The 25957-nt window shown below is 37.4% G+C and overlaps 1 protein-coding gene across 3 annotated transcripts in view; it reads left to right on the top strand.

Moving 5' to 3' along the window:
- Nucleotides 1-25957, top strand: part of SUGCT (succinyl-CoA:glutarate-CoA transferase) — a 758154-nt gene that overhangs the window by 95718 nt on the left and 636479 nt on the right. For all 3 annotated transcript variants that reach the window (XM_045494357.1, XM_045494359.1, XM_045494358.1), the window contains exon 7: nucleotides 6722-6813. In XM_045494357.1, coding sequence (XP_045350313.1) covers nucleotides 6722-6813 — 92 coding nt within the window. The remainder of the gene's footprint in view (nucleotides 1-6721; nucleotides 6814-25957) is intronic.

Genomic DNA, 25957 nt, shown 5'->3' with positions numbered 1-25957 from the left:
TACTGTAGCTTTTAATATATTTTGAAATCAAGAAATGTGGTATTTCCAGCTTTGTTCTTATTGCTCACAATAGCTTTGGCTATTTAGGGTCTTTTCTGGTTTCATATAAATTATATTATTATTTTTTTAATTTCATAAAAAGTGCCATTGGGATTTTGATACAGATTGTGTTGAATCTGTAGGTGGCTTCGGGTAACACTGACATTTTAACAATGTTAATTCTTCCAGTCCAAGAGCTTGGGGAATCTTTCCATTTAATGTGTCTTCTTCAGTTTCTTTCATTAATGTCTATAATTTTCAGCGTACAGATCTTTTATCTTTTTGGTTAATATATTACAAATGTTTTATTGTTTTGATACTGTTGTAAATAGGGTTGTTTTCTTAATTTCTCTTTCATATAATTTGTTGTTAGTGTATAGAAATGCAACAGATTTTTGTATATTGAGTTTATATCCTGAAATTTTATTAAATTTGTTTATTTTCACAGTTTTTGGTGGAGTCTTAAGGGTTTTCTATATGTAAGATTGTATCATTCACAGACAATTTTACTTTTCCTTTCTGCTTTGGATGCACTTTTTTTTTCTTCAATTAATTTGCTTAATTACTCTGGCTAGGTCCTCAAATACTATGTTGAATAGAAGTGGTGAGAGTGGGTACTATTTTCTTGTTCCTGATTTTAGAGGGAAAGCTGATAACTTTTCACCATTTAGTATGGTGTTAACTCTGGTTTTGTCATATATGTCCTTTATTAGGTTGTGGTACATTCCCTGTATACTCAATTTGTTGAGAGCTTTTATGATAAATGGATGTTGAATTTTGTCAGATGCTTTATCTGTATCTATTTACATGATCATATGATTTTTATCCTTGATTTTGTTGATGTGATGTATCACATTGACTGATTTGTGGATGTTGAACCATCCTTGCATTCCTGGAATAAATTCCACTTGATCATGGTGTATTTAAAATGTTCTGTTGGATTCAGTTTGCTAATTTTTGTTGAGATTTTTACATCTATGTTGATCAGGGTTATTAGCCTGTAATTTTCTTTTCTTTAGTGTCCTTGTTGGTTTTGGTGTCAGGATAATACTGGCCTTGTAAAGTGAGTTTTGAAGCCCTCCTCTTTTAGATTTTGGCAGTTGTCCAATATATAGGTTGTCCAATTTGTTGTTGTATAATTGTTAATAATAGTCTCTTGTGTCCTTTGTATTTCTGTGGCATCAGTTGTAACTTCTCTTTCATTTCTGATTTTATTTATTTCAGTTCTGTCTCTTTTTTTCCCTTTATTCTAACTAAAGATTGTCTATTTTGTTTATATTTAAAAAAAAAAGAGATTTAGTTTCATTGATCTTTTCTGTTATCTTTTTAGTCTCTATCTGTTCTGATTTTGGTTATTTCCTTCTGTCTGCTAATTTTGGGCTTAGTTTGTTCTTCTTTTCCTAGTCCTTGAGGTGTGAAATTAGGTTGTTTACCTGAGATCTTTCCTTTTTCTCAATGTAGGCATTTATCACTGTAAACTTCCCTCTTAGAACTGCTTATATATTATATATTACAAGTTTTGTTAAGTTGTATTTGCATTTTTATTTGTTTCAAGATGTTTATTTATCTTTTGATTTCTTCTTTGACCCATTGGTTGTTTAGAAGCATGTACATAAATATTTACAAGTGTTATATCCTCCCGTTGGATTGACTTTTTTTTAATCATTACACAATACCCTTGTTTATCTCTTATTAGAGTCTTTGGCTTAAAGTCTATTTTACTTGATATAACTATAGCTACACTTGCTTTCTTTTGGTTTCATTTGCACAGAATATTTTTTCTATATTTTCATTTTCAATCTGTGTGCTTAAAGTTTAAGGAAGTCTTTAGTAGGCAGCATATAGTTGGGTCTTTTTTTTTTAAATCTATTTAGCTACTCTATGTCTTTTGATTAGAGAACTTAGTGCATTTGTATTAAAGTAATTATTGATAGGTAAGGACTTAACTGTGTCATTTTGTTAATTGCTGTCTGGTTGTTTTGTAATTGCTTTGTTTTTTCCTTTCTCTTTTGTTTTTTTCTTTTATGATTTGATGATTTTCTGTGGTGGTATGCTTAGATTTCTTTCTTTTTTGTGTAGCTGTTATAGGTTTTTGCTTTCTGTTACCATGAGGCTTACATAAAACATCTTACAATTATAGCAGTCTATTATAAGTTGATAACAACCTAATTTAGATGTATACAAACAATTTTACATTCTTTCCTGACATTTTAATGTTTTGATGTCACAGTTTATATTTTTTTATATTATGTGTCTATTTAGAAATTACTATAAGTCAGGCAGAGAAAGACAGATACCATATGTTTTCACTCTTATCCTGAGAAACTTAATAGAAGACCAGGGGGGAGGGGCAGGGGGAAAAAAAAAGTTACAGAGAGAGAAGGAGGCAAACCATAATAGACTCTTAAATACTGAGAACGAACTGTGGGTTGATGCGCAGTGGGGGAGAGGGAAAAGTGGGTGATGGGCATTGAGGAGGGCACCTATTGGGATGAGCACTGGGTGTTGTATGGAAACCAATCTGACAATAAATTATATATACAATAAAATAAAAACCTACAACCTAAAAAAAAAAAGAAATTACTGTAGTTATGGGAGTTCTTAATACTTTTGTCTTTTAACTTTTATATTACAGTTATATAAGTGACTTACCCACCACCATTACAACATTAGAGTTTTCTGAATTTAGCTATATATTTACCAAAGTGTCATACTTTGATAAATTTAATGTAACCAGTTAGCACTCTTTTGTTTTCATACCTTGCAAGGCTGGTCTAGTGGGGATAAATTCCTCCAGCTTTTGTTCATCTGGGAAATTCTTTATTACTCCTTCAATTCTGAAAGGCAGCTTTATTGAATAGAGTGTCATTGGCTGGCAATTTTTTTATTTCAGCACTTTGAATATCTCATTTTACTCCCTTCTGGCCTGCATAGTTTTTGTAAAATCTACTGTTAGTCTTATGACAGTTCTCTTATATGCAACAAGTTGCTTTTCTCTTGATGGTTTTAAGGTTCTCCCTTTGGCAGTAAGTTTTGACAATTTAATTATAATGTGTCTGGGTGTGAGTCTCTTTAGATTCATCTTTTTTGGTATTTTTGGGCTACCTGGATCTGGATATCATGTTTTTTCTTTCAGATAAGGGAAGTTTTTAGGCACTATATCTTTAAGTAAACTTTGCCTCTTCCTCTGCCTCTCTTCTTCTTCTGGGACCTCTATAATATGTATATTTGTCTTTTTGATGATGTCCCATAAGCCCATAAGCTATTTTCACTCATTTTCCTTTTTGTTCCTCTGATTGGATGTATTCCACTGCCTGTCTTCTAATTCTCTGATCTTTTCTTCCAGCTGATCTAGTCTGTGGTTGAATGCGTCTACCAAATTTTTCACTTTAGTTATTGTATTCTTCAGCTCTATGATTTCTGTGGTACTTTTAAATGTTTTCTCTCTCTTTGTCCAAATTTTCACTTTGGTCATGCATTACTTTCCTGTGAAGTTCTCACTTTGACCATGCATTGCTCTTCTGATCTTGCCTTTATGATTGTTATTTCAAACTCTCTGTCAGAAAAATAATTTCCATTTCCTTCAGGTCAGTTTCTGGAGATTTACCATGTTCTTTTGTTTGGAACATATTCCTGTTTCTTCATTTTCCTTGATTCTCTGTGTTGGTTTCTATATATTAGCTAAAACAGCCACCTCTCTCAGTCTTGAGACCAGTTTTGTATAGGAGACAAACCTCATTAATCACCCTGGCCTGAGCTCCAAGTTTCCTCTCAAATCTTTATGATTGCCCAAGCCATTGTGTTTGTTCTTCATGTCTTTTGCTGGTTGAGTGTGTGCCAAGATCCATCAGCGTCCCCAAAGGGAAGATAGCAGTTAACACGTACATGTAGGTTTATTAGAAGCTGGTCCTCAGACAACACCTGAGAAAGTATGCATTCAAACTCCTTCTGTGGAGAAACTGGGAGATAGGTGTTTTTGTGCTCTCTTTCTGTGCTGAGCCTGATGTATAGCCATGGAGTTTGCCTGTTTATTTATTTATTTATTTATTTATTTATTAAAAAAATTTTTTTTAACGTTTATTTATTTTTGAGACAGAGACAGAGCATGAACGGGGGAGGGGCAGAGAGAGAGGGAGACACAGAATCGGAAGCAGGCTCCAGACTCTGAGCCATCAGCCCAGAGCCCGACGCGGGGCTCGAACTCACGGACCGTGAGATCGTGACCTGAGCTGAAGTCGGATGCGCAACCGACTGAGCCACCCAGGCGCCCCAAAGTTTGCCTGTTTAAAAACTGCTTCTTTATAGCAGGTATAGCACTGTGGGACTTGTGAATGTAAACCCACATTGGCTGTCAGAGTCAGGTGATCTGGGGGCCCATCCCTTGGGCAATAGTTACAAAAGCCTGGGTGCCAGACATGTGTAGAAGCTCTTTCCAGAGAGATGCTGGTGACCTGGTGTTATTATTGGAGTATGAACCACTAGCTCTTTTGAATTCCAGGTAGAATTGCAGTCAGCACCTAGATATATGTTGATTACAGTCCAAATCCTCAGGTGGTAGCTTATAAATTATGCAGTGAGACCATTTGTAGGGAAAAGCTGGGAGATGGACGTTTTTGCCTGTTCCCTCTGTGCTGATCCCTGGGAAGATAGCTTGTGGTTAGTGTTTATGCACCTGTCATTGACTCGTTTTTGTTTGCTTTAGTTCTGCTTTAGTCCTGCTGGATCTCAGAGTGAGGTGCTTTGGGGGCCTTTCCCTCAGGTGGGAGCCTTAAAAGTTGGGACACCTGATATGTGGCCCAAACCTTTTACTCCTGAAGGAGAAGTTGGAGCTGGGAGTTTCCTCTTGATTGGATGGTGCTGTGCCAGGAGTGGGGTTTATGGCAGGAGTGTGACTCAGCCTTTCCTGCCCATTCAGATGTGGGTATTTTCTCCATTACACCATGTAGGAGTCAAACAACTAATTCTGGATTTCTCTCAGAGGGAATTAGTCCACGTGGAGCTGTGCATTTGGTGTGTCTGTGGGAGGAGGAAAATTCAGGCACCTCCTAGATTGCAATTTTGGTCAAAAACAAAACAAAACAAAAAGTTCTTTGGTTTCTTTATTAATTTAGTTGCTATAGATTATTTCTTTTAATGTATTTTATGTAACAAGTATTCACTTATTCAATAAATGTTATTGAATACTATTCTGGATGCTGTGAACCCAGCAGTGAATCAGATGGAAAAAAATTCTGGAGCACACATTTTGGTAGGGAGGAGACAGACTAAATCAGTAAACATATAGCTATGTTATATATCTTGGGATGAGTGCTATGAAGACAAATATAGTCAGATAAGGCGGATTAAGAGTGAGAAGGGAGAGTGCTCTTTCATAAAAGTTCTTTGGGGAAGGCCTCTCTGGTAAGGAGACATTTGAGTGCAGATTTGGAGGATGTGAGGGAGTGATATATATGGATATATGGAATGAAATGGAGGGAGAATGTCCCAGGTAACTGGAGAGGCAAGCAAAGGCCCTGAGGCACCCCTTTCTGGGTTTCTAAAGTAAGGTATACAGGAAATTTCAGCTAATAGCTTACGGATCTGGAAGGCTTTTCATGTGTTCACTCTTTGGTTGATAACATGGTATTTGGAGACAGATTCATGTAGCACCTGAAATACTCTTTATTATTCAACAATAAGTGCCAGGGCTTAGGAACCTAGGAGAGCAGGAGAAACTATTTCTTGTGTTCTCTTGATTTTTGCTGGAGGAAAAAAAAAATAATACCTTCACCTTCTGTTTGTAATCTTAGAACACACTGTTGGGTCATGCAATCATATTATTTATGTTCAAAGTTTTTAATCATCATTTGTGTATATATTTTTGCATACCTGAGAAAATATGTAAACAGATTCCAGAGGGACATTGGTTTATTGTTTTATTTTACTTTGTATTATTGGTTTGTACAGAACAAGAATAACATATATGATTGGAGTCTGGGAGTGAATTAGGCTTAGACATAAAGGAGTAAGACTGGTGGAGGAAAGGCAAATTGGAGAATTTTATTTCCCTCTGTAAAGGGAAGAGCTGTTACTTACTCTAATTGATTGTTGCATGGACCTAGTTTTGAACTTATTTTCTGATTTTTCAAGAAAAGCCAGAGATTTGCATTTTATGTGTTATCTCCTGCTTTTTAAACAGCTGGAAACTCAATAAAAACATTCCAGGACACTCTTCAGGCCAGACAGAACATTCATGCAGGTGGGATTCAGACCTTGAGTTTCCAGTTTGCACCCTTTTGGGGTATAAGATCATAAATAATTTTTGTTGCTTCCTTTCAAGGGATACTATTTTTTTTTTAATTTTTTTTCAACGTTTATTTATTTTTGGGACAGAGAGAGACAGAATATGAACGGGGGAGGGGCAGAGAGAGAGGGAGACACAGAATCGGAAACAGGCTCCAGGCTCTGAGCCATCAGCCCAGAGCCTGACGCGGGGCTCGAACTCCCGGACCGCGAGATCGTGACCTGGCTGAAGTCGGACGCCTATCCGACTGTGCCACCCAGGCGCCCCTAAAGGGATACTATTATATGCCTTGTAATAGTAATAAATTGCTGCAAGATTTCTGGATACGAAGAGTTTTTAACACAGTATTGTACCATTGCTCCCCCGGCTTGTTACCGACTATGTCTATTCTTGTCTTAGGGTACGGTCAGACAGGTCCACTGTCTCAGCGAGCTGGTTATGATGCTGTTGCCTCTGCTGTTTCTGGTCTGATGCACATCACAGGGCCTGAGGTAGGTATCATTCTTTAGCTTTAGAATATTCATAAATTTACTCCCTGTTTCTTCCAAAGGGATTTTCCTTTTCATTAACCTATAAGCCTAAATTTGAGTTAATTTTATAACAATCTTTTTAAAAAGCAAGAAGCAACAGATCAAGCGATGAACACATTTTCTGCGTGTATTATATTGTTCAAGCTTGGTATAGGCACCCGGATGTAACTTAGGAATAGTCCTTCTGTCAGTAGAATGGCTGACTAGACCGTACCTTCATTTGGCATATGTACAGAGCGGAAGGTCTCTTTTTCCTTCTGGAGTATTAATAAGTTGTTATGTATTTAAAAATTTGTTGCTTAAAGCGTCAGGTGGAGTTGTGTCTGATTTGTTATATACATTAGGTTCTGAGAGTGGGAGAATTATTTGATTTTATAACAAACCCTCTTAATAATAGGTTGGGAATTTCCTAAAAAATGTAGAGATGACTAAAATGTGTTTGGTTGACTTGAAGACTCTTAGAAAATGGACTCTGTGAGAAAACGGTAAGAATGGTGTGGAAGCTAAAAAAAAAGTGTGAAAGTCTAATAAATAAAAATAATTAAAGACATCCATTTCCAAAACAGATTGGATTGGTAGGTCTAAAACCTTTTCCCGGTTAGGTGTTCCTTCCCTGAATCACTTTAGTCAGTGAATTCTTTAGGAAATATTCCTGCAGTTTTGGGTTAAACGGAGGCAGAGTGACCTTGAGTTTTCTCTTTTGCTGCCTTTCCTTCTTTTTATTAATTTTAAAGCAGCTGTTGGGATTTCAGTGTCTTGAGATACAAGTATTTGTTGCTTTTATTGCCTCTTTCATTTTCACAAGTCTAAGAAAAATGTGTATAGCCTTTTCTTAAAATTTTTAAGGGCACCAGTTTTCTTTCCATCCGCCAGGAGAATGGAGGATGGATATATCTCTTTGCTCTATCCCATAGAAGTGCTTATGTGTACAAGACTTTATTATCGTGGGTGGTTTTGTTTTAAGAGTACTGAACTCAACAACGAATATGTGAAAATATCTTGGACTTTCTTTTTTTTTTTTTAATGTTTATGTATTTATTTTGAGAGAGAGAGAGAGACAGACAGAGAGTGGGGGCGGGGCAGAGAGAGAGAGAGGGAGGGAGAGAATCCCAAACAGGGTCCATGCTCAGCGCAGAGCCCAACACAGGGCCTGATTCTATGAACTTTGAGATCGTGACCTGAGCTGAAACCAAGAGTCAGACGCTTAACTGACTGAGTCATTTAGGCGCCCTGGATCTTGGACTTTTAAATTTGTATATTCACATGTTAAAATGAAATAACTTAAAAACAGTTGTTGTGAAGCATTACTCTGGTTCCTTTAGTGCACTGTGATATATACTCTGACAGGGGTAACCACCCAGCATGTGCTCAACCTTAGTATTTGTCAGTCACTAACAGCTGTTCTGTCTTCTGTTATCCTACTTGGGAGATTTTTGTTCTAGCTAAGCAGATAAAGACAACATTCATTGAGTGCTTACTAAGTGCCCAGCATTACTTTATGTACTTTACATGTATTAGGTAAACTTAACTTCCATATACTGTATTTCTTTCTTTCACACGGACACATCTTTATATCTTAATTAATTGATCCAGTGAATGGTTATTGCACATGTTCCCTCTCTATGCTGGAAACTGGCAGGCACTGGTGATAAAGCAGGCAACGGCGGGGGGCGGGGAGGGGGCACAGTCCTTAAGTGGAGAAAACAAACATTAGCAGAAAGTAAACATTAAATACAAATAAAAAGAACTCTGAAAAAGGGCTCTATATACTATTAACATATACAACAGTGTGCCTCAGACCATTATAATAGTGTACTTCCAAAGTTCTCTGCGAAATGTGTTTTGACAGCAAAGAATAAAAGCAGAAGTGGAGAGAAGTAGGCCACATTGGGAGTTCCCTTTCATAGTACTCCCTGTTGTCAGCAATATTTTATACCTCTTGGCAGAGGAAGGAATACTTCCAAAAGCTCTGGCTGATATCTTCAACTAGCCAATGCAGATGCATTATTGCCAGTTATATCATATTGCTCGTGAACTTTTATCTACTTTGTCAGATGACTGAATGGAACCCAGGCTTCTCTATCATGTATCATTGTCCTGAGGCTTCACCACATCACCCTACACTGTGCAGCCTAACACTGTCGGGATGGTTGGTCAGGGAAGGCTTCTCTGAGGACCAGATGTATAAGGTGCGACCCAGTTAGGCATCAGCCTGGTGACCAATGCTGGTGTCTAAATGCTGGAGAGTCTGGTACGTTTGAGGAGCCAAAAGAATGCCAGTGTCATTGGATTGTTGTGAGCTGACAAAGAAGGGGGAAAATTAGGTTGGGGAGGTAGGACATGGTAGCTGAACTTAGTCTTTAGGGTCTTATTATATTACTTAACAGTTTGATAAAAAGAGAAGATACATTATTATATATACATACTTTTTTTTTTTTTTTCAACGTTTATTTATTTTTGGGACAGAGAGAGACAGAGCATGAATGGGGGAGGGGCAGAGAGAGAGGGAGACACAGAATCGGAAACAGGCTCCAGGCTCTGAGCCATCAGCCCAGAGCCCGACGCGGGGCTCAAACTCACGGACCGCGAGATCGTGACCTGGCTGAAGTCGGACGCTTAACTGACTGCGCCACCCAGGCGCCCCTATATACATACTTTTTAAGTGATGATCCGATATAATTCTTCCTAGAAAATGAAGTGATGTTCCTAATGTATAGACTAGCATCATGATAATAAAACCTCAAAATGCATGTTTTTTTTTAAATGTTTAATTATTTTTGAGAGAGAGAGAGAGAGAGAGAGAGAGAGAGAGAGAGAGAGTGTGTGTGAACTGGGAAAGGGGCAGAGATAGGGAGATACAGAATCTGAAGCAGGCTCCAGGCTCTGGGCTGTCAGCCCAGAGCCCGATGCAGGGCTCGAACTCACAAGCCTGAGATCATGACCTGAGCCAAAGTTGGTCACTCAACTGACTGAGCCACCCAGGCGCCCTGCATGTTTTTTTTTTAAATAACAGGATAATATTGCACTTTTTATCCCAACGGGGTATCACCTAAGTATATAATGTAGGATAAAATTTGTGAAAGCAGTCTCTATGATGAAATTTAAGCAAACCAGTTACAGTTGACTTCCACTAGATCTCAAATCTGGCCTTTTAGGTTAGGCATGCTGTGGTGTTGTCAGATAAGATTCATATTTGATTGTGGAGGAAAAGCTAACCAATGCCTGCACTCTCCTGGACCCATGCTTGATGCTTTACATACGCTGTTACAGGTTTTGATCCTCACATCAATCCTTCTAGGTAGGCATTGATAAATTCTGTAACAAAAGCTTAAAGGGTTAGATAACTTGTCCAGAGTGCTGTCATGGTATATGAAGCGCAAAAGCCAGACTTTTAACCCAGATTTCCTTTACTCCTTACACCCTGACAATATATCCACTCTCCATACTGCCTGAAGAATGAATTTTGATTTTTATTATATTTGCATTTTGCCTACACAGGCTACATGATATGATATGTTACAGTTAGTGAATCAATCATGTGTTGTAGGGAGAAACCATTTGATTAAAAGTCTGGAGGCCTGACTGTATCTAATTTCTCTCGTGTAATGTTTACTGGCTGCGTAAAATGTGCCCAAGAGAATAATAAGCCTCATAAGACCATGGTCTTTGCTTGGTCACTGCTGTATCTCTGCCTAGAACAGTCTGGCACTTGGTAAGCACTTAATGAATACATGTTGAATGAATGAATAAATGAATACCTGGCACTGTGCTGTGTGACCTTGAACATATCACCTAGCTTCTCTGTGTTTCAGTGAAGTGCACCTCGAAGTGATACTCACATATTTTCTCTTCAAGGTATTAGATTAAGCAAATAAAATATCTCTTATAAAACATAAAAGCACAAAATTGTGTGTAATGTGGGATTGTATATAAAATAGTCAGCAAGTGCTTGGTATATCTGTAGTTTTCTCATCTCCACTCTTAGAGATATTGATTTGTGGGCTTATCATTAATGCATATTTAATGATGACCCCAAATGTTTCTGATGGAGATGGTTTGAGAAACACTTGAAAACATTATATGAGGTATTATTATTAAAAACCCCTTTGCACTGAAAGTAGGCAGCAGATATTCTTTGATAGCCTCTGACAGAAGCCAATGACTTACTAAGGTCTATATATTATGATTAAATTATAATCTTGTACTTCAAACAAAATCATATTATCTTTTTCATGTTCATGGCTGTATGCTAACTAGTCATTACTCAAAACAGGTATCTGTCTATCTATCCGTCTATCTTTTTTTTTTTTTTTCATGCATAGGGAATATGGAGAAGGGTTGGGAACAAAACCAATAAGTATGAGATTTTGAAAAGTAGATGACTGATAAATATGTAATATGTATTCTGAGTAATAATTCACCTATAATTTATAGTACACGTAAACATCAAGATGGATTATTTAAATCGGTCAATGAACAATGATGTATTTACCATATGTGTATAGTATTGTATTAGATATCATAAGTTTAGTATCTTACTCTATAAGTAACAATTTGATTGACTAGATTCAACATATACTTATGGAAAAATTAGAAAAGAATAGAAAAATGCATAAAATTAAGTGGAATGCTCTGTAGCAGACAATATAGAGAGCTGTAAGATAGAGGATCTCTAACTTTTTCTTCCGGAGAAGCAACTTTTGAAAGCCTTTGAGTTTTATGATCCTAGAGGCCTGGGTTGGGAAATGTGTATGTGTGTGGGTGTGTGTGTCTGTATGTGGGATGTTGATCGTGCATTAAGTGCTTTGCAAGCAGCTGAGAATGGCAGATATGTGAGGACAAGTTGGTACGGGAGCATTTGTCAGCTGTTTCTGTGAGATCTTCCAGGGTGGGGACAGCCTCTTATTCAACCTGATGTCTTAGTGCCTAGAACAATAGGTACTCTAAAAATGTTTTCTTTTTTTAAATGTAACTAATAAATTCTTCAAAAGCCAATTTATGGCTCACTTGGAATCTGTTGTAGAGAATTTACTCTAACTTGAAGTAAAATATAAGTGTGGCTCAGAGCAGGACTTGAAGAAAGTGGCAAGATTTGAGTTGAAGGCCACCTGGAAAAGTGGATAGCATTCAGATGGATGGAGACATTCGTAGTGGAGATCAGAGTGGATAAAGACAGAGAAGCAGGATGGAATCAGGCTTATGTAGGGCAAATATATGGGTTAGGTATGGAAGAGCTGAGTTAAGGTTTCAGAAGAGTGGGAGAAAAGTGGTGAAGGTGCTACTTTGCAAAGTCTAAGTTCAAGCGAAGAAGTTGGGATGTTGTTTGCTCATGGTGGAGTTATGGAGGTTTTTGAAGGGGTATGATGTGATGAAAGCTGTACTTCAGATTAGTTTGTCTCAAGTGTGCAGGATTGATAAAATGAGGTTCACAAGCAATGCTTCTTAGATATTTATCTTTCCTTTTAAAACCAAAGGAAGCACTTGGGGCACCTGGGTGGCTCAGTCGGTTAAGCGGCTAACTTTGGCTCAGGTCATGATCTCATGGTTCGTGGGTTCAAGCCCTGCATCAGGCTCTGTGCTGACAGCTCGGAGCCTGGATCCTGCTTCAGATTCTGTGTCTCCCTCTTTCTCTGCCCTTCCCCTGCTCATGTTCTGTCTCTGTCTCAAAAGTAAACATTAAAAAAAATTAAGTGAAAGCCAAGGAAGCACAAATAATGGCATAAAGAGAAAATGCTCTTACGGTGCTGTCCAAAGGCACTGTATTACATTTAGTTTGTATTTTATTTTGAAGATGTAATACATTCATATACTAAATCTACAAGACATGTGAATATGTTGACCATATAATTTAACTATAACCAGGACTCTTTTAAGAGTGGAAGAGGGTTTTTACATAATAACATTGGGGTGTAAACCAGGCTTGTCTTTGCCACCCTAAATTTAAGAGTCTACAGTGTAAATCTCCTTTCCTCAATGTAAATCCGACTGTCTTGTCCTCCTCAGAAACAATCAGTGCTACCACTTTTCCTTGCATCCTTTCAGAGAAACTCTGTTCAAAAATAAGTAAAATAGGGGCACCTGGGTGCTTCAGTCAGTTGAACATCTGACTTCGGCTCACGTCTCCCAGTTCGTGGGTTTGAGCCCTGCATTGGGCTCTGTGCTGACAGCTCAGAGCCTGCAACCTGCTTCAGATTCTGTGTCTCCATCTCTCTCTGCCCCTTCCCCGCTCATGCTGTCTCTCTCTCTCTCAAAAATAAATAAACATTAAAAATTTTTAATAAAAAATAAGCAAAATAGTCTTCCCTTAGCTTTGAAGAAACACAGTTGGTACTATACTTTCTCGATGTTTTAAAATCCCATAAAAGCTGGGGTATAATTTATACTAGTGAAAAATCTTAAGGGTATGGTTTATTTTTTTTAATGTTTATTTTTGAGAGAGAGAGAGAGAGAGAGAGAGAGCCAGCAGGGGAGGGGCAGAGAGTAAGGGGGACAGAAGATCCAAAGCAGACTCCATGCTGACAGCAGAGAGCCTGATGTGGAACTCCAACTCACGAACTGTGAGATCATGACCTGAGCCAAAGTCGCATGCTTAACCGAATGAGCCACCCAGGCACCCCTTGAGGGTATGGCTTAATGATTTACAAATATGTCATAATATTACAATAATACAATATTGTAATACCACCTTCTCCTAACCACTGTTTTCACTTCTATGGACTATTTTATTTCTTAAACATCTATCAATAAAGGAGTACCTTGTAAAGGAGTACCTTAATGTCTGGCTTCTTTTGCTCAACATAATGTTTTGAGGTTCATTCAATTGTGTGCATTACTGATACGTTTTTACTGCTATACAGTATTTCACTGGTTGAATATATCACAATTTATCTACTGTTTTATTAATGAACATCTGAGCTGTTTCCAGGTTTTGCCTGTTATGAATAAAACTCCCATGAACATTCTTTTGAATGTCTTTTTTTGGACATTCACACACCTTTATCTTGGATATATACCTAGGAGTGGGACTGATGGATCATAGGTTAGAGATACATTTAGCTTTAGTAGACTACCAGTTTTCCAGAATGGTACCAGTTTATACTCCTCCAGCAATAAGTGGAAGTTTTAATTATCTTTACCAACTCTTGCCATTGCTAGTCTCTTTAGCTATAGTCCTGTTGGTGGGTATGCTGTAGTACCTCATTGTGATATGAATTTGCATTTCCCTGATGAGTAATGATACACATTTTTTTCATATTGCTAGTGGTCATTTGGATATCTTTTGAACTATATGTTAGAATCTTTTCTGTTTTTTTTTTTTTTTTGGAGTGTTATTTTTTTTTTTCTCATTGATTCATAGGATTTCTTTTTGTATTCTGGATACAAGTGTCTGTCAGATAAATGTATTGCTGATATTTTCTCCCCGTCTATGGGCTTGCCTTTTTAGTATCATAATGATGTTTTTTGATGAGAAGTTTTTAATTTTAAGTCAAATTAATGTTTTCCATTTATCTGTTAGTGTCCTTTATGTCCTGTTTAAGAAATCTTTACTTGCCCTTAAGTCAGGAAGATTTTCTTCTATGTTTTTTTCTAGAAGCTTTAGAATTTAAATTTTTACAATTTGGGTTATATAAACTAAATGTATTGTATTTTATTTCACTTTATATATTTTGGAGCTTATTCTGTATCAGTACACTTCCTTTTATTGTGTCCACATCTACGGATATGCCATAATTTATTTAAGCAGCCTCTTCTTGATGGGCATTTCATTCCTTTTGATTATTTTGCTATTTCCATAAGACTGCAGGGAATATTCTTTTTAAAATTTTTTTAATGTTTATTTATTTTTGAGACAGAGAGAGACAGAGCATGAACGGGGGAGGGGCAGAGAGAGAGGGAGACACAGAATCGGAAGCAGGCTCCAGGCTCTGAGCCATCAGCCCAGAGCCCGACACGGGGCTCGAACTCACAGACCGCGAGATCGTGACCTGAGCTGAAGTTGGACACTTAACCGACTGAGCCACCCAGGCGCCCCAAGGAATATTCTTTTTAAAAAAAATGTTTATTTATTTATTTTGGGAGAGAGTGTGCTCTAGCAGAGGAGGGACAGAGAGAGAGAGAGAGAGGGTGAGAGAGAATCCCAAGTAGGCTCTGCACTGACAGATGTGAGTCTTAATCTATGAACCATGAAATCATGACCCAAGCCAAATTGAGTTGGACGCTTAACTGATTGAGCCACTCAGGTGCCCCTACAGGGAATATTCTTGCATCTGTTATTTTTCACATGTGTAATTATATATATATATATTAAAAAGTCCCTAGAAGAAAAATGCTGTGTCAAAAGATTTTTTCATTTGTACTTTTGATAGCTATTGATATTCCATGAGATTCAACCAATTGATACTCCTGTCAGTAATGTCTGAGAATAAGGACCTAATTGAAATTTGAAATATTTATGTACAGGCATACCTCAGAGATACTGTGAGTTTGGTTCCAGAGCACCACAATAAGGCCAATATTGCAATAAAGCAAGTCAAATGAACTTTTTGGCTTCCCAGTGAATATAAAATTTATGTTTACACTGCAGTCTATTAAGTGTGCGATAGCATTATGTATTAAAAAATGCACTTCCTTAACTTAAAAACCCTTTATTGCCAAAAATTGCTAACGATCAGTTGAACTTTCAGTGAGTTATAATCTTATGGCAGGTGGAGGGTTTTGCCTTGATGTTGGTAGCTGCTGACCAATTAGGGTGGTGGTTGCGGAAGGTTGGGATAGATGTGACAATTTTTTTTTCTTTAAGTTTTTATTTAAATTCCAATTAGCTAACATACAGTGTAATATTAGTTTCAGGTATACAGGCTCGTGATTCAGCACTTCCATATAACACCTGCTGCTCATCACAAGCACCATCCTTAATCCGCATCACCTATTTAATCTGTCTCCCACCCACGTCTCTTCTGGAAACCATCAGTTCTCTATACTTAAGAGTCTGTTTCTTGGATTGCCTCTCTCTCTTTTATTGTTTCCCTTTGCTCATTTGTTTTGTTTCTTAAATTCCACATATGAGTGAAATCATATGGTATTTGTCTTTCTCTGACTGCCTTCTTTCAACTTAGCATAATACTTTCTAGCTTCATCCATGCCAATGCAAATGGCAAGATTTCATTCCCTTTTGTGGCTGAGTAATATTCTATTGTATATATACACCACATCTTTACTTATCTATCTGTCGATGGGCACTTGGGCTGTTACCATGGTTTGGCTACTGTAGATAATGCTGCTATAAACATTGGAGTGCATGTATCCTTTTGAATTAGTAATTTTGTATTCTTTGGGTAAATACCTAGTAGTGCAATTGCTGGATCATACGGTGGTTCTATTTTTAAATTCTTGAGGAACCTCCATACTGTTTTCCAGAGTGGTTGCCCCTGTTTGTAACCCCACCAATGATGCAAGAGAATTCCTTTTCCTCCACATCCTCAACAACACTTGTTGTTTCTTACATTTTTTATTTTAACCATTCTGAGAGGTATGAGGTAATGTCTCATAGTAGTTTTGATTTGCCTTTCCCTGATGAGCAGTGATGTTGAGCATTTTTTTGTATGTCTGTCTGCCATCTGGATGTCTTCTTTAGAAATTGTCCATTTCTTTTTTTCTTTAATGTTTATTTATTTTTGATAGAGAGAGAGAGAGAGAGAGTGTGAATCCAAAGCAGGCTTTAGGCTCTGAGCTGTCAGCATAGAACCCGACACAGGACTCAAACCCACAAACTGTGAGATCATGACCTGAGCTGAAGTAGGACACCCAACTGACTGAGCCACCCAGGCGCCCCTGAAAAATGTCCATTTCTTAACTGGGTTATTTGTTTTTTGGGTGTTGAGTTTGCTGAAGTTGCTACAGGCCATGTCAATGGAGGTTACTGTAGCCAGTGCTCTCTTCCAGGATTTTTATGATTTCAGGCCTCACATTTAGGGCTTTAATACATTTTGAATTTTTCTGTGTGTGTGTGTGTGTGTGTGTGTGTGTGTGTGTGTGGTATAAAAAGTGGTCCAGTTTCATTCTTTTGCATGTTACTGTCCAGTTTTTCCATCACCATTTTTTGAAGAGACTCTCTTTTTTCCATTAGATTTTCTTTCCTGCTTTGTTGAAGATTAATTGACCATATAATTGTGGTGGGTTCATCTCTGGGTTTTCTGTTCTGTTACATTGATCTATGTGTCTGTTTTGTGCAGTACCATACTGTTTTGATCACTACAGCTTTGTAATATAACTTGAAGTCTGCAATTGTGATGCTTCCAGCTTTGTTTTTCTTTTTCAAGGTTGTTTTGCCTATTTGGGGACTTGTGTGGTTCCATTCAGATTTTAGGGTTGTTTGTTCTAGTTCTGTGAAAAATGCTGTTGGTATTTTGAGAGGGGTTGAATTAAATGTGTATATTGCTTTGGGTAAGTATAGACATTTTGACAATGTTTGTTATTCTGATCCACGAGCATGGAATGTTTTTCCATTTTTTTGTGTTGTCTTCAATTTTTTTCATCAGTGTTTTATAGATTTCAGAGTACAGGTCTTTCACCTCTTTGGTTTGGTTTATTCATAGGTATTTTATTGTTTTTTGTGCAGTTGTAAATGGGATTGATTCCTTAATTTCTCTTTGTGCCACTTCATTATTGGTGCATAGAAATGCAACAGGTATCTGTACATTGATTTTGTATCCTGCAACTTTACTGATTTCATTTATAGTTATAGCAGTTTTGCTGGTGGAGTCTTTTGGGTTTTCTATGTATAGTATTGTGTCATCCTGCAAATAGTGGAAGTTGTAGTTTGTCCTTGTTGATCTGGATGCCTTTTATTTCTTTGTGTTGTCCAGTTGTTGTGGCTAGGACTTCCAGTACTATATTGAATAACAGGCAGTAACCTCTGTTGTCGTCGGCTGTAGCATCTTCATTCTAGATATGTCTCATGAGGCAAGGGAAGCAAAATAAAAAATAAACTATTGGAACTAAATAAAAAAAAAAAAGCTTCTGCACAGTGAGGGAAATAATCAACAAAACCAGAAGGCAAACTAGGGAATGAGAGAAGATTTTTGTAAATGACGTATCTGATGAAGGGTTAGCATCTCAAATCTACAAAGAACTTATTAAACTGAATCACCAAAAAAACAAATAACCCAATTGAGAAATGGGCAGAAAACATGAATAAACATTTTTCCGAAGAAGACATCCAGATGGCCAACAGACATACAAAAAAATGCTCAACATCACTGCTCATCAGGGAAAGGCAAATCAAAACTACTATGAGACATTACCTCATACCTCTCAGAATGGTTAAAATAAAAAATGTAAGAAACAAGTGTTGTCGAGGATGTGGAAGAAAAGGAATTCTCTTGCATCATTGGTGGGGTTGCAAAGAGGTGCAACCACTCTGGAAAACAGTATGGAGGTTCCTCAAGAATTTAAAAATAGAACCACCGTATGATCCAGCAATTGCACTACTAGGTATTTACCCAAAGAATACAAAATTACTAATTTTACCCAAAGAATACAAAATTACTAATTCAAAAGGATACATGCACTCCAATGTTTATAGCAGCATTATCTACCATAGCCAAACTATGGAAACAGCTCAAGTGTCCTTCGATGGATGAATGGGTAAAGAAGATGTGGTCTATATATACAGTGGAGTATTACCCATAAAAGGGAATGAAATCTTGCCATTTGCAACAACATGGTTGAAGCTAGAGGGTATTATGCTAACTGAAAGAAGGCAGTCAGAGAAAGACAAATACCATATGATTTCACTCACATGTGATATTTAAGAAACAAAATGACTGAGCAAAGGGGAAAAGAAAAAGAGGGAAGGAGGCAATCCAAGAAACAGACTCTTAACTATAGAGAATAAACTGATGGTCACCAGAAAGGAGATGGGTAGGTGGGACAGATTAAATAGGTGATGGGGATCAAGGAGTGCCCTTGTTGTGATGAGCACTGGGTGTTGTATGGAAATGTTGAATCACTCTATTACACACCTGAAACTAATATAACACTGTATGTTAACTAACTAGAATTGAAAAGTTATAAAAAGAAGTTAAGCAATGCAGAAAACAATGGATTAGAAAACAAATTATCCTAGATTTCACCACTCAGAAGTTACTAGTAGTAATATTTGGTGAGCATCATTCCGGACATCTGTTTATGCTTTACAAGTGGACATATTCAGATGGCATGATAAATGGAAATAATTTCATAAGAACAAGATCATAATGTATCTTAATTATAATATTCTTGTTGATTTAAAGCCAATAAGTATTAAAGTTAGTTGAATTTAACAAAGGAACAATAAATTAAGTGAAATAGAAGGCATTGCTTGAATTTAGCTAAATGTTCCTTCTTTACAAAAGTAATTGTTCATAACAGATCCTTTCAAGGTTGAGACAGGAGATTATGAAAACCCATCAAGTAATGTTGGAGTCATTTCATGCTTCGTTAACTAACCTCATGTTCATTTTTAAACATTGTGTGTTGATTTCGTGCTATGAGAAATTATTAGCATTCTTACATTTCTTCCCTCTATCTCCCTTTCATCACTTCCCAATTGTTGCTGATTAGTACTTTGACTTAGTCAAAGTTTAGTTAGTATTTATACTTAAGTACTTTTTATTCACTTACTCTGTCTCTAATACCAGCTCTAGTCAAGTTCTATAGCACTGAAGTTCTGGACTGCAACAATCATTTCTCCAAGTTGGAGTTGCTTGAGGTATAGGAATAGGAGTGGGGTGAGGTAGAAGAGGTTGAGTGGGGGGTGGTAGGAGGCCAAGACTTGCAGGACTGAGTGTAGTCTTTACTGGAGCTTAGGGTTGCCCTCTTTCTAGACCCCAACAAGTGCCCTGTGCTACACCTGCTTCAGCCAGCCAATGGTGTGTGGAACTCCCAAGAATGGACAAGGCAAATCCTGGTGGCATTTCTTGCCTTGGTTCTGGGCCTTAGACTTTCTTCTTTAAGGGCATTTTTTTTTTTTTAAATTTTTTTTAACGTTTATTGATTTTTGAGACAGAGAGAGACAGAGCATGAACGGAGAAGGGGCAGAGAGAGAGGGAGACACAGAATCGGAAGCAGGCTCCAGGCTCTGAGCCATCAGCCCAGAGCCCGACGCGGGGCTCGAACTCACGGGCTGCGAGATCGTGACCTGAGCTGAAGTCGGACGCTTAACCGACTGAGCCACCCAGGCGCCCCAAGGGCATTTTTTTTAAATTTAGTTATTTATTTTGGGAGAGTAGGGGGAGCATGGGGGAGGGGCAGAGAGAGAGAGAGAGGGAAAGAGAGAATCCCAAGCAGGCCCTGCGCTGAAGCATGGAGCCAGACACGGGGCTTGATCTCAGGAACCATGAGTTCATGACCTGAGCCAAAATCAAGAGTCAGATGCTTAACAGACTGAGCTATCCAGGCGCCCCTCCTTTAAGGGTACTTGTGTTAACTTTTCTGAGAGTTCCTTTTTTTTTTTTTTTTTAACCCTTTCATTGTGCTTCTTTCCTATTAGAGAGTTTTGATCTGGATTCTCAGTATTTGGTCAACTAAACCTATCTTTCCTTAGTATTGTCTGGGCAAGGGAGGGGAAGTGAGGAGCTGTACCACATGGGTGCTCCTCAATTTTTGGTTCTTTTCATGGTCTGTGCCTTTTAGAGTTATCATTCCATCGTTGCAGAGTTACACTTCTTTGGTTCATAATGGGACCAATTTGTATGACGTAGGAAAAACAAACAAAAACCTAAAATCCACACAAAGAAGATGATGGGGAAAGTATAAACGGGGTGGTAGAATTGTGCTTTAATGTGTCTGTTCACCAGCCGAAACAGTAATTTTCCAATTGGACTTGTATTTTCCCAAATAAAACAATGTGTAATAACATTTTGATTTGGTTATTAAAGTTACAATTCCTTAGGTCACATAAGATTCCAAGATAAAAAAGTCCTAAGGATATACCATATGTTGGTGAATATGGTTTTATTATAATAAATATTTTGGGATAGTATCCAGATCATGGAAGATGTTTTGTGAGGCACAGAAAATGTTGCTAAGAATTTCCAAATACAATTACTATAGACATTATAAATGATAATTCTGAAAGTACTGAATTTTTAGAGTTAATAACATATCATTCCTCTTATTTCCTGACACCTCTTGGAAATGTAGTGTACACGAAGGATTTGATTTATTAAACCTTTGTAAAGCTAATGAATATTATAACTATGGTAAGGAATTGTAGTTTGGAAACAATGAGGCCATTTTGATCTTTATCAGAGCAGTTGTGTTATCTAGAAGAAAGAGCATGGACTTTGGTGTTACATAGAGTTTGAATCTAGGCTCTGCTATTTATTATCTAAGTAACTTTACACAAGCTACTATGAATTTCCATTTCCTCATCTATAAAATGGCAGTCACATCCCTGTTTTTCATAATTGTTGTGAAGATTCTACCCACTGTAGTGCCTGAATAAGAGTATGTGCTGAATAAATGGAATACTTGAATTAGTGTCCTAGTAGTAGAGGTCAGTCCTGAAAGGGCAACATTACTTTTAGTTTGTCTACCCATCCCACATTATTTCCAGTCACTCCCCAACTCCTTACCCTCCTTATTTTTTCTTCATAGCACTTATCGTCGTGTGTGGAATTATATTTCGTTCTTTTTTTTTAAAGTTTTTTAAATTTATTTTTAGAGAGAGCATATGGGGTAGGGGCAGAGAGAGAGGGAGAGCAAGAATCCCAAGCAGGCATGGAGCCGGACGCAGGGCTGGAACCCACAAACTGTGAGATCATGACCTGAGCCTAAATCAAGAGTCAGATGCGTAACTGATTGAGTCACCCAGGTGCCCTTATTCTTACCCGTTTATTGTTTACTGTCCATTTTCACCATTAAAATGTAAGCTCTGTGAGGTCACGAACTTGTTGTTACTGCCAGAATCTATGACAATGCCTGGAACATAACAGGCACTCAAACATTGGTTCCCTGAATGCAGATGTACATTTATATGTGTTAAAACAACTAGATCGTAGGTCAGTTCAGTGAAACTGCAAATAAATTTAGAGAAAAGAAATAATTATGTTTTTTTCTCCTTGCGTACAACCGATTTGTTGGTTGATTTATTGACTATTCAATTTAGTTTAGTTTGTATAGAATTGGATTTATGAACCTGATCCTACTGACTGACATTAACACTACCGATATTTCTTTTTGAAGCTTGCTTGGTGTTTTAGCTGCTATTCCATAGAGTGTATATTACAGTGTAGTTTTGCTTTGTTTTCTTCATATTTGACCCCTAAATGGAAGTGAACACAAAGAAAGAGTCAGCTGTGAAATTAATGAAGGAATGCAAAAATCCTCAAATTCCTCTAAAACAGATCTCTAATAAGATATTTCACAGGGATCCTGGGTGGCTCAGTCGATTAAACATCAGACTCTTGGTTTCAGCTCAGGTCATGGTTTCATGAGTTTGAGCCCCTTGCTTGAGATTGTCTCGCTCCCTCCCTCTCTCTCAGCCCCTCTCCTGCTCATGCTGTCTCTGTTTCTCTCAAGTAAATAAAGTTTAAAAAAATATTAAAAAAATATTTTGTACACATGCATGCATACACAAACACACAATCCCAGTTTTTCAAGAAATGAACTATATTTCTTTGGGGAGAAAAGGCCTCCTTTATTTAAGTTTTTTCTTTTAGAGAAAGCATTCTATTTTATTTTTTTTAATGCCTGATTCTTTTTATTTGTTTACAAAATGTACAATGATCAGCTAGTTCTCTAGGTTCTGAGTCCTTTCAAGCTGCTCTGACAAAATATCACAGACTGGGGTGGAAAGCATTTCATTTTAGAAGGATTATGTCTTATTCTGAAATAGCCAATGCTTGCTAAAAATTTCTTTATACTATAAAAAGCCATACAATCTTCTATAGTTTAAGATGTCAAATTATTCTCGGTTACTGGTTGTTGTTTTTTTTCCCTGTAACTTAAATACCTTTAAAAATGTACTGTTCTTTTTTTCTAGAAAATTCTTGGGGTGCCTGGGTTGCTCGGTCGGTTAAGTGTCCGACTTCCGACTTGGGCTCAGATCATGATCTCACAGTTTGTGAGTTCAAGCCCTGCATCGGGCTCTGTGCTGATAGCTTGGAGCCTGGAGCCTGCTTCGGATTCTGTTGTCTCCCTATCTCTCTGACTCGCCTGTGCTCATGCTCTGTCTCTCTGTCTCTCAAAAATAAATAAACATTGAAAAAAAATTAAAAAAAAAGAAAACTCCTTTAAAAAATTTAACACATTTATATTTAATGATTCTTTACTTTTCATAGGATAAAAAGCAAATACTTGCTTTAAACTTTGAAAGAGAATAGTAATAGAGACGTCCTTCAGTTTGAACTCATCCATAAATTGCAATAGAAAAGAACAATAGCAGGAGGCTTAAAGATGTGATTTTATTTTTTCTTCATTCTATGAAAGAGTTAAAAAAAAACAGGCTGAATTGTCTGCCTATAATCTGTAGGTTTGCATATTTTCTCTTATTTGCAATCTCGTTTTCCCCTGATGTTTTCTTTTGATCATCAGTCTGAGATTTTCTCATCTAAAAAATTATATGTTGGGATTACAGAGACTGAGGAATGAGGATGCATGTGTATTACCCTTTTGGGGGTGAGGAAGTCACAGCACCTAGTTTGTTTGGGAGTGAGGATTTTTTTTTTTTTTAACATTTATTTTTGAGAGAGAGAGAGGGACAGAGAGTGTGAGTGGGGGAGGGGCAGAGAGAGAGAGGGAGACAGAATGTGAAGCAGGCTCCAGGCTCTGAGCATGGAGCCTGATGTGGGGCTCAGAGCCACAAACTGCGAGACCATGACCTGAACCCAAGTCGGATGCTTAACCATCTGAGCCACCCAGGTGCCCAGGAGTGAGGATTCCTAATGGTCAGCAGTTCTTATTATAGAGGCTGGTCATTATTATCATGTTTCTAAACTGTCCAGTATATATAACCAGAATTTGAATAAGTTATTTTTATTTAGCATTTTCTTCAACCAAATTACTTGTTTATGTTGACCCCTTTGATATTGTCAATATCATTTTGAGCTGTATCCACTCTTGTTTCACATTGCAGAGGAAGAAGATTATTATAGTTTATCTATATATAGCACTGGTACTCCTGGAAATGTAATACTGAGTTGATTTGTAAACACCAAAAATGCCAGAGAAATGTCAACAAGTTGGAAACATCCCAAAGAAATGTTAAAAAAAAAAATCCTTTTTTTAAGACCAGGAGGAAAGACTAAAGTAAATATAAACAGTTTATTTAAATGTTGTAGGACAAAAAGGACATTTACCGATATAGAAAGGGATTATACATTGGGGTGTTTTGTAATATTATTTGTATCATGTATGGGTTTTATTTAACTTTTTCAAATTCCTCTCAATTGGAGGATGCTCGTGCTTGGCTACTGCACCTTCTGCAAACTTCAGGCTAGGGATGGGGTCCTAGTCTTCTTGCTGTCCATCCCCACATCTAGTGTTTGGTTCCACAACTTAGGCCAACACTCACTCCACTTCTAAAGCCTCTGCACAAACTCTCTCTTTCCCGTGCTTCTAGCTATAGTCATCCTGGTCTTGTCTCTTTTCTGCCATGTTATCCTGGAACTTTGACCCTCACAGTTGTCTTGTCAAGTCCCCATGCCTGTCATTATCTTGAACTGTTTTAACACCTTCATTGAATGGTCCCAGGAATTAGGAATCTGGGTTTGAACGTTCATCCTGTCATTCAGTTTAACATAAGACAAGTTGTCTACATTAATTTTCTCCTTTATAAGACAGAGAAAACATCTTGTTAAAATGGTGGTTGTAAAGTGGTCAAGTGATGGTAGAAGCATCACATGAATTACATGGGAAACCATGCTTAGTGCCTGTTCTATAGTCATCTTTTAGGTAGTGACAGTTAATTTGGTTCATCAAACCAACTGATATGTCTGCATTTTATATTTTGTGTAACATAAAGATTCCATTTTGGTATCTATTCTCTGATTGCATCTTCCACACCACAAATTCCTTCACCTTATTGTCCCTCTTAATCTTTTAAACCCATCTTCCTATTCATTTAGTCATTCACCTTTCTTTTACTTCATTTCCCTTGCTACTGTCTATAACTAAGAAGTAGGATGATGGGTCTCTGCACTTTGTCAGTTCTGAACTTGAGGTAGCCTGTGCTCTAGAAATTGTTTTCATCTGGGTGGTAGTCTCTATCCCTACTTTAGGGAGTTTTAAAATGACATGCGATTGTTATTGGCACTTAGTACTTAGGGTAGGGATGAGTAAACATCCTTAATCTATGGATGGGCTCATGAATCTAAAATTCTCCCTCCAAGGGTGCCTGGGTGGTCCAGTTGGGTAATTGTCCTACTGTTGATTTCAGCTCAGGTCATGATCTCACGGTTTGTGGGTTTGTGAGATCGAGCTCCGTGTCGGGCTCTGTGCTGACAGTTCATAGCCTGCTTGGGATTCTCTCCCTCTCTCTCTGCCCTTTCCTCACTTGTGTACACACACACACACACTCTCTCTCTCTCTCTCTCTCTCAAAATAAATAAATAAATAAATAAATAAATAAATAAATAAACACTAAAAATATCTTAAAAAATAAATAAAATTCTCCCTGTAAAATGCCAGTAGTGCCCCTATTGAAAGCATTAGTCTGTTTCCAGGGCATTTGTTCATCATTTATAACCTGGTTCCTTTCTTACTTTTTTAGGCTACATTTGCCACTTCTTTCTCTATGTACCTGTATAATTTTCATTATGCTGCTAACTGTATGTCTCTCTGTCTTTAGAATATAAGTGGCTTAATTCAGGGAGAGTGTCTTTGGAACACTTACTTTTGTATGCCTGGAGTGCAATACAGGTCTCCTACATAGTTGGTACTCACTGACTGTTACATATGAATTTTGAATCTCTCATTGTTTCAGGAAGGATTCATTTTCCATTTGATAAAAAGAGGTTGATAAAGTGTAGCAACATCTATGGCATTTGAGTTTCCATCTGAAGTCCTTTCTTTTTTAAAATTAATTTTGAGAGAGAGAGAGAGACAGAGAGAGAGAAAATGA

The sequence above is a fragment of the Leopardus geoffroyi genome, chromosome A2 (assembly GCF_018350155.1).
Source record: "Leopardus geoffroyi isolate Oge1 chromosome A2, O.geoffroyi_Oge1_pat1.0, whole genome shotgun sequence".
Taxonomy (NCBI): Eukaryota; Metazoa; Chordata; class Mammalia; order Carnivora; family Felidae; genus Leopardus; species Leopardus geoffroyi.
This window is presented reverse-complemented; position numbering and strand designations above follow the sequence as displayed.